This window comes from Astatotilapia calliptera, chromosome 20, assembly GCF_900246225.1.
Source record: "Astatotilapia calliptera chromosome 20, fAstCal1.2, whole genome shotgun sequence".
Taxonomy (NCBI): domain Eukaryota; kingdom Metazoa; phylum Chordata; class Actinopteri; order Cichliformes; family Cichlidae; genus Astatotilapia; species Astatotilapia calliptera.
Window position 1 is genome coordinate 13090395 of NC_039321.1, and position 14538 is coordinate 13104932.

At 37.6% G+C, this 14538-nt stretch overlaps 1 protein-coding gene across 1 annotated transcript; it reads right to left on the reverse strand.

Annotated features, from left to right (window-relative positions):
- On the reverse strand, positions 1 to 9139 carry trappc6b (trafficking protein particle complex subunit 6B). The gene is made up of 6 exons (XM_026154670.1): positions 8908 to 9139; positions 8763 to 8830; positions 6797 to 6914; positions 6197 to 6280; positions 4488 to 4581; positions 1 to 1448 (listed from the first exon to the last, which is right to left on the reverse strand). Exons 1-6 carry the CDS (start codon positions 8983 to 8985, stop codon positions 1417 to 1419), a joined length of 474 nt encoding a protein of 157 aa, XP_026010455.1. The 5' UTR covers positions 8986 to 9139; the 3' UTR covers positions 1 to 1416.
- Positions 9140 to 14538: the final 5399 nt, after the last annotated feature.

Here is a 14538-nt window from a genome sequence, read left to right on the forward strand (position 1 = left end):
TTGTTTTCATGCTTAAATTTATTGCAAGTGAAGGAAGCACCTGAAGGGTAGAACATACAACTTTGATGCAAAGAAAATAAATCACACTTTTTCACGCTTCGACAGGAATGTTGCTCTTCATCACTGCAAACGTACTTATTCATGATATCAAACTGTGTTTGGTCATATTAGCCATCAATATATAAATGAGGCTACGTCCGTACACATACACAGCATTTTCGATCAGTAAAAACTTCTGCCAGGGTGAACATTTTCAAAAACTACATTTCTACATTTACATGTTGGCAAAGAAAATGAATATTTGTCTTGTAACATCAAACGTGTTTTCCATTATCTCTTCTTTGATGTCAGACTGTGTGCTGTGTTATTGTTTGTGGGATTTCTTCAAAACTAGGGTTATATCACCACCTGCTGCTTTGGCACATTCTCAAAAACACTTGAGACTGTTTGTGCCATTTAAAAAAAATACCTGTGTTCATGTAGATGTAGCCTAAGTTGCTTTCTTAGGCATGGATTTCTTGCAAGCAATGTTCATCAACCTGCTAAAGGGCGCCACATTTCCTCTGTTTTAATAATCTGCTCATTTTGGTGCGGAGGCAGGGGTGGAACAATACACAAGTTAGTGATGATTATAAATATAGACATCTTAACACGTTTATTATAGCACCACCCAGTATACGCTTTACCTCACAGATACCAAAATGGTTAACCTGCCAGTATGTACAAGCTCTTTAATCAAAACCATATAATACTTATTAAACTGATGATAGTGTCATAAAAAAAAGTGAAAAAAATGTGATTATTGTTACTCGAGAATTTTAAAATTTATTATTTTAATAATATTCTTATTGAATAAGATTCAGAAATTGGAGATATTTACTGGCAATCATGAACCAAAAATGAGTTTTAGTAAGTTCTCAGAAAAAGTTTAGTGCTGGCTTCGATTTGGGTGTAAAAAACATAAATTCAGTTTGTGACTTCCCTAATAATCAAATTTTTGGCGGTTCTGTCTTTTAAATTTGTGAAGCACTGTAGGTTTGTTTGTCTTTATAGTGAAAATGCTACTAAACTAGATGTGACAGTAGGTGGTGGCAAACACTTCTTTTCTGATATTAAGCCAAATGTTCATTTAGTGAGACTTTACTTCAAAAGGGATTATGTTAATATAAATGTTAGCAGACAAAATGTTAATGTCACTGGACTGTACTTTTCCATTCATGATAATGACAGTGTGTCAGCAGGATACAGATGTTTGCAGCCATCCAGAGCTTAAGCCATAGAAACCTTTGCCAGTCCCTACTGTAATCCCTGCAGTGCCGAGAGAAATTCTCACTGAGTAGTACGGATGGCATTTCCCTTTCTAACAGATAAGGCAATATGACACCAGGGAAGAGTGCAGCTTGAGTGTGTAACCTCCTACGCTTTCTGGATCATCACCTGGAATTTACCTGCAAAGGCAGAAAGACATTTTTCGTGTTAGCTGACACAAAAAGAAGAAACTCACATTGGCTTTTCATTTTTTCCTAGTTTAGTTCAATTTAAGTTGCACTATATGAGTAGACATGTTTGCTACAGTGGTGAAAAAGACTAAAACAAACAGCTATTTGATTAATCTTTCACTCAAACTTAAACATCAGTGTACTATTTCATGTGCAATAATCTACACTACTAATGCTACGTTCACACTGCAGGTCTTAATGCTCAATTGATCAAATCCGATTTTTTTGTCTGCTTGTTCACACTACAAATAAAATGGGACAGCAAACTTGCTCTAGTGTGAACGCTCAGAGCGGCACGCATGCATAAAAGAAGGCGTCACACAAAATGCGCTCTGTTTAGACCCAGAGCAAACAATATTGTTTGACTGATGGCCCTTAATATAAAGACTTCGGACTTTATGTTTCCCAATTTTTTGCTTTAAGTTATTTTGTTATTTACATAATAATGTAGATAACCTAATAATTATCCTTATTGCTGTTTTAGAGAGGAGCAGTGCTTCAAAGGATAGTTGCAGATTTCTGTCAGAATCTGCAGATTATGCAGTACAAATAAAATGTTCACGTTTCTCCAACATTGTCTTCCAAACAGTTTCACTGACATCTGCTGGATGGCCAGGAAGCGTTCACGATGTCTTCTCCGGCGCTGATAATTGCCGTCTGTCAATTATCATTGACATTATCTAACTACATTATCTAACTACATCCATTATCTAACTACATCCGTCTTTTACGTCACTGACACAAGTCAGTGACGTAAAAGACGGATTTAATGCGACATGACCATTCACACAGCCTCGCTTTCTAAAACATCAGATATGTATCGGATTCAGTACCACATACGAAAGTGACCCAGATCGGATTTGAAAATATCGGATTTGTGCCGTTCACACTGTCATACCATGATCGGATATGGGTCGCATAGGGTCAAAAAAAAATAAATCGGATTTGATGCGCTTTTGCCTGCAGTGTGAACGTAGCCTAAATCCCAGCCCCACCTTGCATCCATCTGTCACCTCTGCCTTCACTTGTTTCCTGTTCATGATTTCCAGACATCTTCCAGACTACCATCTGATGCTGCCTAGCTACACACATTTCACCACTCTCTCCCACACTGGTACCCTCTCTACCTACCTACACACTAACTACATTCAATATCACCACTTTGACTTCTAGCTTCAAACTCACAATCCTGTCTGACATGCTCTTCACCTCAGCAACACTATTCACACCTGTGATTCTGCCCATAAAAACCAAAAACTATACCTTACTTTAATCTAGGGCTGAACGATTATGGAAAATAATCTAATTGCGATTTTTTGCCCCAATATTGCGATTGCGATGCGATATGCGATTATTTTTTAAGGTCTTTGTCTTCTGTATTATTAAACAAAGACAAGCAATACATCATATAGTATGGCCAATACTATATTACATTAATTTTAAACTGTTCTTTCCTGGAAGACAGACCTCTGTTATGATGACATGAGGTGATGCATGAATTGATGACTGACATTTTTATTTAACTTCTTCAATCACAACAGTATATTTGAACATACACAATAGTTTATTTTTAGCTTACAAACATCTGAGCATAAAGTGGTGACAAGGAACCCTGGTGTAAACATTAAAATGAAAGTCAGTACAATGTGCAGATTGCAGAAATATACATAAAAAAAATCTGTGGCTTTACCACACTCAGTTTTTCGACATCTGTGAACTACTAGACTGTCATTCAATTAAAAAATAATATTAAATAAATAAAACTAATAAATAAAAAATACACACATCTTACTGATCTCTGCAGTCAGTAACATTACACATAAAGTGCAAACATAATAGCAATTGTATAAACACACACACAAACACGCCTTTAAAGTTTAAAGGCGTGAAATTGGACGGTCTAGCCTTCTGATTAGCTAATCAGAAGGCTAGTTCTGATTAGTGTCACCGCTGTCTCGGTGGAGTTTAATAAACTCGGCCGTCTGCTTCTTGCTATCTAAAATATAACCAGACACTGGTGTCAATTCTCGACTGTCTCATACTTCTGTTTAATAAGTTTTCTGTTTGACGTTTAGTCAGCTGTGTGAAAACCAAGGAGGAACCCACCCGGGGGATTAATAAAGTTTTATTTTATCTAATCTAATAACTTTAATCTCAGCCAAACCGATTTACTCACGAACAAACAAAACACTGAAAAAAGCCCAACAATAACATTTTTAGGTTGTCTAAGTGACTTATATATTACGTTTAACCCGAGCAGCGAAACTCCGCGGTGATCTGAAAATGATGTGCCGGGAGTTGTGCCGTTCTCGGCCGCATCAGTAACCCTCGAGCTCCCGGCTAGCTGTCGAGCTGGTGGGTAGCAGACGCCTCTGAAAACGTCGAAGCACTTTAGCAAAGATGCGATATCTTGATAAACCGAGCAGATATTTGATGTTTACACAACTACTTTCTCGCCTGAAAATATGTTAAAAGTTTATTTTGTGACCCAGAAAGATTAGTATGAGTAATTTTAAAACTTAGTAGCGGCCGCCATTGCTGGAAACTGGAGTTTGGCTGGGCCGCGCTATGAATTCTGGGATATGGTAGTAATTTGGACAGCCTTCGGCGCGTCGCTGTGACGTAATCGGTCTACAAATGCGGCCTCAGGAGGATGCAGCCCATGAATTTGGACATGTCCAGAGTATAATCGCAGCCTTTGCGGTTAGAAAATTGCACTTGATCATGTCGCGATATTATCGCAAATGCGATATATCGTTCAGCCCTACTTTAATCCAGAGTCATGTAAAAATCACACAAGTATTCTCCATTTAAAATATCTGAGGCATATTTCAATCATGTGCATGGGCAACACAAACTTCTCTTTCTGAACCACTCAATGGCATTTTAATGGAATTGATTCAGCAAATAAAACAAACCCCCAAACCTCAGTTTGGAGATGACTGATAAATGCTCTTTAAAAAGATTTTTGAATGACTAAATCCTTACATGAAGGCATGACAGACACCTCAGAAGTCACAATACTCTTCACTCCCAGATTGGATAGAGCTCCTCTCACCAAACCACATGTGAAGGCCAGATACTGCAGGAGGAAAACAGTTACTTCATATGATGACAGTGAATGGTCTCACATATAAAACAGGGTCACAGTATATGAACACCTTTACTCTTATCAGTTCCTTGAACAGTTATCTTCTACTCCAGCTGGTTATTCAACCAAAGAGCCAGACAGTTTTAATTCAGTTTTAATTTGCTTAGCCTCATCCACCATAGCTGGAAAACTCAAAAACCAGTTTCATTTGTATGTTTCTATGCTCCACCTGGGCCTCAATCAGAGCTTCTGTCTGATGTCTCAGACATTTTGTCTGATTTAGTACTCAGCTCAGATGTCAGGAAAAATAATTAGTGTGGGTGACTGTCCATGTAATCTTAACACAGCATTTAATTATTATTGTAAGGTATTTATCTTACAATATAAAGCGCCATGAGGCAACTGTAGTTGTCACTTGGCGCTATATAAATAAAACTGAATTGAATTGAATCTGTTTCACACTGCACCTTCTGTATAAGGTATAATCCAATCCTTCCACTCCTATATCTCAGCCTTGGTCCTCTCTGCTTGGAAAGTCCACGTTCACTATAGCCATTTCCATCAAGAACTACAGGCTGTAAATACTGTGGCCTGTGGCACTGGTTCAAGCTATATTCTAAGCAAATAAACTGTTAACAAAGAGTGAATGAGCATTTGATACTCAGTACTGAACGACAGGAAGACTGAGACCGAATGTAGGTAAACAATGTGATTGCAGCATTAATCACATCTGTCACAACAGCACTCATGTAAAACGGATACAACTGATCATGTTTGGCCATTTATACACAGATAAAAAACAAGCAATTCTCTGTTCTGAAACTCATCAGTTCTCCTTTTTTTTAAAAAAAAATCAGTAAACCTTGATAAGAAGGGAAGTCAGGCGTTCCTACATTTCATTCGATCTATGGTGTCTTGTCTCACTGGCAAAAGAAAAAACAAACAAACTGCTAATTGGAAGGTTTATGATAAAGGAGAACTAAAAGTAATCTGAACCTGTCCATGTGGCATCATCAGAACTGAATCAGTCTGTTAGACAAAGTGTTCTGCTGTCTGTCAAGTAAGTGGTGCAGAAGCTGGTCAGGATCCATCCATACTGGTTAACAGTTTGTTGACTGACCTCCTTTTCACCACAGTTTGAAAAGGCTGTCCAGTTTGCCATCAGTCACAGAGCCAGCCTTGCTAGTAAGTTTATTCAGTCTGTTACTTTCACCAGCTCTGATGCTGCTGTGGGCCAGACCACAGCAAAGCAAAAGTACAGTAAACTTACCACCACTGACTGACTGAATTATTTTACTGCCCATGTTGAAGGATGTTCTCTGCCTGCTCTCTATTGCCTCTACTGTGACATGTTATAAGAAGTGAAATTAAATGAGTTTAATTTTATAATCCAGCCTTTATTCAACATAATTGTCTTACTTTGTGCACATAGCGCACACTTTTCTTACAGATTCTCTCTTTTGGTGTCAGTGTCTTTCAGGACTCATGCTGCTCACCTCTGATGGTATGATGTGCTACTGTGCATGTACATGTTGTCTCAGTAAAAGAGACAGTTTGAGAAGCAGAGAAAGTCTTTTAAAACAGACCAGTAAAAGAAAAAAAGCACCTTTGGGGCATGTTCCAAGTATTGTTTTCCCACTGACAGATGACTCAGTAATCCAAACTTATTGTCCTGCAGAACATAGATGCCCTAAAACACATGATCATATGATGATATATGACATCAGCAATGACACACATCAGCAGAACAACAAACAATCAATCTGACAGGAAGTAAGGCAAAATATCACAGTACTGGCATTTATATATTACAAATATATTATGGATGACAAAAAGGAATTATCATTTGGGTGGCTGTGGCTCAGGTGGTAGAGCAGATCAGCGACTGACTGGAAGGTATGTGGTTCGATTCCTGGCTCCTCCAGTCTGCATGCCAAATATCCTTGGGCAAGATACTAACCCCAAATTGCCCTCCGATGCATTCATCGGAGCGTGAATGTGTGTGAATGCTTATTAGTTGCACTTGAGTTTAGAAGTGCTTGTATGATTGGGTGAATGAGGCATGTTGTATAGAGCGCTTTGAGTACTCCAGGAGAATAGGAAAGCGCTATATAAGAATCAGTCCATTTACCATCATTTAGATTTGTCAGAGGCTACATTAATAAAAAACAGGATTAAAAGAAGAGAAAACAGACTTCCCAGTGACCTGGTGATTGGTTCGAAGGTTGTCGATTTGCTTCTTGAATACACAGGTCCAGAAGTCTTTACATATAAACTTCATAATGTCCAGCTCATCCTTAAACCGTGCTGTGTCTTTAGTCAATCTAGAGGGAAACAAAGAGATGGGTAAATTAAACTAGGACATCATTCATTGACTTTCAACGGTCTGCTCGCTGTAAGATGCATTTAAGGAGAATGCGCCTAGTATAACTGTGCACATGACCCATAAACAGTATGCTGTCTGTGTAAGTGTTCAGACAGGTACAGGGTAGTTTTGAGAGCTTGAAAAGAAGACAACTGGAGTGATATTTAGAATGCCTATACATAATTTCCCAAGTGTTGGCAAACAAAGACATTTTATGAAGTTTGACTCTGATCCTGGTCTAAAGTAGGGCTGGGTGATTTGAGGAAAATCCAATATCATGATACACAATATATGTCTAAATAACCTCCAAAAATAAAAGTTATTTTCAACCATATAGTACCTAAAATTGCACTGGTATACTCATTCAAATCGACCATTCAATATATTTGTTTCTACTTTGAATACAAAAAAATCTGAATGAATTAAAATTTTTATTTTAACAGTTTTAACATATTAACATAACTATTAACATTAACATATTTTAATAGTTCAACCGCTCATTAGGGTAAGTATCTAATCAGCCAATATAATGGCACCAACTCAAACTGAAACTGGGCACAGAAATGGGGAAGAAAACTGACATTGAATGTGGCACAGTTCTTGGTGCCAGAGGGGCTGGTTTGAGTATTTTAGAAAACTGCTGATCACAGCAACAAAAAAGTACATCAAGCAAGAATTCACGAGAGAAAATAAAACAATTGAAATTAAAAAGGTGTTCTTTTGTGCTTATAACATACACAAAAATGTGATGTAGAGGCTTAATGACGCATTTGCAACGTGTGGGATGTCATGGTGAATTACATGCAGACAGCTTAATACTGAGTATATTCAATATATCACCCATCCCTAGTCCAAAGTAACAAAAATATCCAAAGTGATATTTAGAATTCCTATGCGCTACATTACCAATCGTATTCACTCACCTGTTCAAATCACTGACTTCAAGTGTTCTAACCACATGTATATAAAATCAAGCACCCAGGCATACAGACTGCTTCTACAAACATTTCTCTCTCAGGATCTCTCAATTCCAGCCTGATAACATGATAGGATGCCACCTGTCATGAAATTTCCTCGTTGCTAACTATTCCACATTCAACTGTTAGTGATATTAGAAAAAGTAGAAGCGCAGGGAACAACAACAACACAGCCACAAAGTGTTCGGCCACATAAACTCACAGAGCAGTGAATGGCAAGGCGCATAATGAGCAGAGGCTGCCAACGTCAGTCGTTACAGACCTCCAAACTTCATGTGGCCTTCAGATCAGCTCAAGAACAGTGCTTTGAGAGCTTCGTGGAATGGGTTTCTAAAGCCTTCCCAGAAGAACTGAAGCTGTTATAATTGCATAGAGTGGGTCAACACCATCATTAAACCGTATGGATTAAGAATGGGATATCACTCATGTTCATATGTGGTTTATGACCAAATATTTTGTTAAATGTCACATGATATTTTAAGTCTTCATACATTTTTCTTTCGCAACTTTTGACCGATAAATCATGAAGTTGACCTTAAAGACCCTGGTGCTCTAACGACAACACCACGAGTGTAATATTGTTTCCTGACTGGCCCAGCCGACTCGACTGACCTGAACCCCAGAGACTCTGGGGTTTTTTTGTTTTTTTTGTTGTTGTTGTGTTCATTAATGGTACATTAATGGTTCATTAATGGCCACCCACCTACAGCTGTGCATTTCGATTGCATTTTCTGAATGGGAATCCATGTTGTAAATCAGGCTTTGTACATGTAGTGCTTTGATTTGTCGAAGTAAACGGCATGCATGTTTGCAGCAGTCAAGGTTATTACCTCTCTATCAGCCCTTGGCCCACTCTGAATCCAATATTCTCCAATTTAGTGACATTTCTCCCACTCTCCTAAATACAGGGTAAAAGACAGAAACATTAACAACAACACCAAATAGGTCATTAAACTCCTACTGAGAGCTTCTTACCGTCTCTCCTTCTGCTGACTTGTAAATGTACTGTATCACCTCGCTGTGTAATAACTGGAAAGGAGCTTCGTCTGCCATTCTTCCTGCTCTAGAGCCAGCTAACGACGTTGTCAGTGGTTAAATCAGTGTAAGACCAGGAATCATATCCCTTCACATAAAGTCGAACAGCTACAAACATTTAGCATAAACAACTACTTCTGCTTCCTTGTTGCTCTTGAGGAAAATAAACATGCCGCTAGTCTATTACCGCCACCTGCTGGCCCGGAGTGTTATCTGGCAGTAAATATTATTATTCTCCCCAGTATTGTTATAATTAGTGATATTCATCTAAGTGTTAGGACATGTGTGTAAGGTGTACTAGATTAAATATGTTACTTCATCTTTGGAAAAAATAGTGCTGTCTGTTTTTTCTTCCCACTGTCACCAATTGCTGCTTGTTACTGGTTGTAAGTTGCTATACGAATAATACTGAAATAAATATCTGCAGCTTTGCAGCATGGGGAAAAATTACTTTGAAATCAGTCACATAATAAACTGAGTGAAGTAGATTTTTCAAGAAATGAATGTATTTGTCATTAACAGGTATTCAGATGTAGCACTTATCACATGCCTTGTCAGCCTACAATAGGAAATGACAACATGTTCATTTAGTGGCACAGTGCTGCTCAAGTCAATGAATTACTGTTGACGTTTGAGGGTTTTTAACGTTATTCTCTTAACTCTGGATTCTGGCAGCCCTGCTGCCCTCTTATCTGGAAGGACTTTTTATGTGAACAGTGGTCCCTACAGCTCAAAAATAGCCCCTCTTAATTATGATGTACCTCAAGGCTCAAGTTTGGTTCCAGCCTTGTTTACACTGTTTATGTTGCCATTGTGGTCTATTTTTTCATAGTATAACTTATTTATTTCACTATTTTGCAGATGACTTGCAGATGTATCTGCTTTTAAAAACAAGCACAGACTCACTTCAGCTGTTATTATGTTACCTTGAAGACGTTAAACTGTGAATGTTGTTTTTAAAAACATTTAAATTAAATGGAAACAAAACAGAAATTGTCATTTTTGCCAACTCCTTTAGTAAACACATTGACTGTGCTCTGGGCCCCTTATCTTCTTATTGTCAGACAAATATTAAAAAAGAGGGTTCCTTTAAACTGTGTAGGTAGGTGAATCCAGTAGTCCAATCTGGCTTTTTCCATCTGAGACAGCTAGCCAAGATAAGGCCTTAGCTGGAAGGTATGTCTTTATCTTGGTCCACTATTCATCTGTTCATTACTTGCAGACTGGACTAATTCATTGCTCTGCACTTTGGTTTGGAACATGCTTACAGTCTCCAGTTGGTCCAAAATGCAGCTGCTTGTCTGCTAACTGGTACAAAACAGAATGAGCACCCCAGCGTTGGAATCTCTACACCTGATTCCTGTTACTTACAGGATCCAATTTAAAGTTGTACTCCTTGTTTTTAAATCATTACATGGCCGAGCCCCTTCTTATCTATTTGACCTCCAATTTATCCCATCGTATTTGTTTATAGTAGGAAAGCTTAAATGATAGATCAACTGAAGGTTGTCATTTTGAATCCAGGGTTCAGAGGCTAAATGAAATGCATTGTGTTAGAGTCTTGTTAAAAGCTAGTTGGCAATGATAATCACCCGTGTTACTCTCTGAATGTCTGAATGATTCAGCACTGCATAGTTTTTGTTATCCTATTTTAGACAGCGATGGCATCAGCTCCACACTCCACAGAGGCCCAGAGTTCCTGTTAATATCAGAATTATCTGGAAATTAAATTATGTCCTTTGAGATTTTGACATAAGACGGACAATGATATGAAACTGAACATTTAAACCATTTTAGATCCATTACACTGACAAAGAACTCTGGTATTCTGGAAACTTTAAATAAAATGTTAGATTTGAAAACACAGCAGCAGAAGGTTTCATAGAAGTGTAAGTTGTTCTTTTCATTTAATCACAGGATCCACATTAGTCCACACTGTTATCAACAGATACATTCACCCTGGGTGAGGTAGTGTGAGGGAGAACATCAGACAGCTGTCCTGTGCCAGATGTTCTGTTGGCCCACTGAGACATCATTTCAAAAACATCAGGCGGACTGAAGCTCATTGCAGGGATCAAGCAGGACGCTTCACGAGGAGCTGCCTCAGAGGGAAGTCTTTTTCAGATTTCTGCCATGGTCCTGCCCCGGAAGATGAACACACCCAGCACTTCAAGAACAGTGTGATAGTAACCTTTGCTTTGTGTGATGTTAGAAGTGCTGCACATCATCTGCAGATAAAGCACAGAGAATCTGGACCTTTACATAATGATGTTATATTCAGCCCTGTAGAAAGTTATATACTTAAAATATACATTCTCCTCTCTGGTTACACTGGTATCAATAACTCTGAACACCTTATGGCAAATAACATACTATCAGCAAAGCAATACAAGCAAAGACCTTTGAACTTACATTAGTTTTGTTTTTTTTGTTTTTTTTTTTAATTATTATTATTGTAGAACATAAAACAAGAAACAGATTCACAGAATCTACAAAGACGGCAATTGGAAAATGAAATAAAAACAATAACAACAAAAACCCCACAAAGGACAAATGTATGTGTGTTAGATGTGCATGAACATGTTGCATGGTTATGTAGATGGGCATTATGTCATTCTTATCAGTCTAAAATGTATGTATTGGTATTATAATTACAGTGTTGGTCAAGTTACTTGAAAAAAGTAATCAGTAACTAATTACTGATTACTTCCCCCAAAAAGTAATACTTTACTGATTACTTATTTTATAAAGTAATTAGTTACTTAGTTACTTTTTAAAAACATGATTTACAACCTGAATAGATCTTTCAGCCCAATTCTACTTTTCCTGCATAATCCATCATATAAAATGTAATCAAATGGAAAAGTCTCTTTTTAAAACTTGTTTTATTAGTTGTAATCTTTTAACTTTATGCATCAAGCAAACATTAAATGATATGCAACGTTCTCTGACTGGAAGAAATTTGTTTAACCTATTTTCTGCATATTCCAGCACATAAAATAAAATAGTTTTTTGTGTTTACACTCAGTCTTTCAAATAAATGCAAGTAAAACACAGCAGAAGATAAATAAAATCAAAGACTCAGCGGTCCTGTTGCTCTATTTTCACCTGTATAGCAGGAGTGGGGCAGGCGGATGTTTGCCCTGGTGCAGGTGTGCCACAGCCGTCAGTGGAAGAATCTGCGAGTTTCTCTGTGAATTTCACATTCCCGTGGCAGCGTGCTTGGTGCTTGCTCGGAAGTTTAGGGGTTTTTTTGCTGTAAAATGTTTTTGTCACTTTTTACGGAATCAAACTCAAAGTAAGGTCAGTACTTCCACGCTTTAAACGCTGCACGATCATAGCTGGACTGGCCATGGGGTATCGGGCATACCAGGCATTTGCCCAGTGGACCGATGGGGATTTTTTTCTTTTTTTTAAGCCTGATAAGCCTGATAAGCTGTTGTTAACGGTATAAACACTGAAAGATGGTGGATTGGCCAGCTGCTGGGAGATGTGTAAAAATAACTCAATTGTTTGGTGGTGGCTATTGCGGAGCTTCCGCAGATTCAGTAACATTAGCGAGTAGTGGAGGCCAGCAGGTGAGGCAGGAGGAGGAGAGACCCGAGGAGAGAAGTTATGACCTGCAGTCTGTCTGGGTCAGATATTAACCAAATTTAGGTGTAGTTTACTTTCGTTATGCTGACTTTTTACAGTCAGTTACAATAACTCATACTGGTACTAGCTAGCATGACGGAGTTTCTATACAGCTGGGTGGGTGCTATGATGTTACTGATAGTGAACTTTATTTTTTCATAAGGTTAGTTTCCAGCCGTTCCGTAAAAAACAGAATCATCTCGTATTCAGAAAAACTATTACACAAAATATTTTGAAAAGGAACACAGTTTGTCCTGGACTTCAACTAGAATGGAAAAAGACACAAAGCTGGAGTTATTCTGTGTTTACGCTGCACATCTGCCTCTTCTCCTCTCATTCTCTCTCCCTCCCTCTCCTGTTGCTACTTCATTCATGAAACTGATCAATGATCAGCTGATCGGCTTTTCTCTCTTGTTTGTTTATTGCCCACTGTGCCCCAGAAAGAAAAAAGCAGCGGATGTCGCGTTAAACAACAGCAGCACGTTTAAGCCTGATAAGCTGTTGTTAGAATTTATTTAATATTAATTTCTAGTATCAGCTGATGTTTGCTGGAGCCACAGCTTTAAAAGCTGCTGGTCATGATATCAGTTTGGTTATCTGGTGAGAGGGAAACATAAAGATGAAACCAGGAGATGTCCTTACTGAATCATCACACTGTTACAAAAAACATCTTTAAAAAACGGTAATATTCCGGCAGCTGGGGCGCCAAAATACTACCGTAAAATAACAGAAAATAACTTCCTCATAAAAATACGGTTATTTCCAGTATTGACAATACAGTTTGTTGCGCTAATTTTACATGGGATCTTGCCTTTTCCAAGTGATCTTTTAAACATTAAATTAGGAACATGTTAATGTGATTAAACAATGAAATTATCTATAAATAGGGGGAAAAAACAAATCCTAAAAAAACAGTAATATTCCGGCAGCTGGGGTGCCAAAATACTACTGTCCCCTCTGGCCATCACCAGTAGGCGAAGAGTCTTGATCACGGACACAATACCGAGAGTGTCCGAGCCGGGGCTCGAACCGGCAATCTTCTGATCACTCTTGAGCCACGATCTAAATAGCAACGATAATAATACTTATGTGATGTAACACAAGCTTATAGGAATCATGTTATATACTTTTCCATAGCATTACATTTGAATTCAACAGTTCAATCTTTCAAATAACGGACAGATATTTGTGAAATCATGTGAATGTATTTTAACAATCTAAATATGCATATGTAAAGACAGATACATTTAATAATCATGGCAATTATGTTTTATTACATTACAGTGATTTAACGTTAATTTACATTTGAAATGTGAAATCACAGTCTATTTATGTAACTTTAATGATATTCTAGAAGAACAGAACAAAACTGTAAAATGCAGTAAAATACTTTTATATTAGGATTTTTTCCTAAAGTACAGCCATACCCGCGACCTTGTGGTTGTTAGTTCACATTCATTGGCCGATGCTTAGCATCATGTTATTATGTGTCCCAACATCCAATGGCATGTCACATTGTTTTCATGGCCACACCCTCACCCCAGGTGCAGAGGCCTATTTCTGTTCAGGAATGTTGTGAATACTTTGAGCTTTATATTAATTGCAATTCCTACCTCTGCATTTATTTTTTAAAATATAAAATTGGCACAGTGTGGCCGTGCAATGTTTTATATGTTTTTTTTTAGTTTTTATTCCTATTAATTATATTTTCACTTGTTACCTCTGAATTATTAAATCAGACCTAGATGACATGAAATTTTCAGCAAAATTATAATTCAAATACTCCTTTAATTATTGATTATTCTCATTAATTTTCGATCATTTTATATATTTTTCCATAGTATTAAATTTGAATTTAACAGATCATTCTCTCACATAACAGATAAATATTTGTGAAATTATGATACATTTCTGAATGTATTTTTACAATCTAAATAT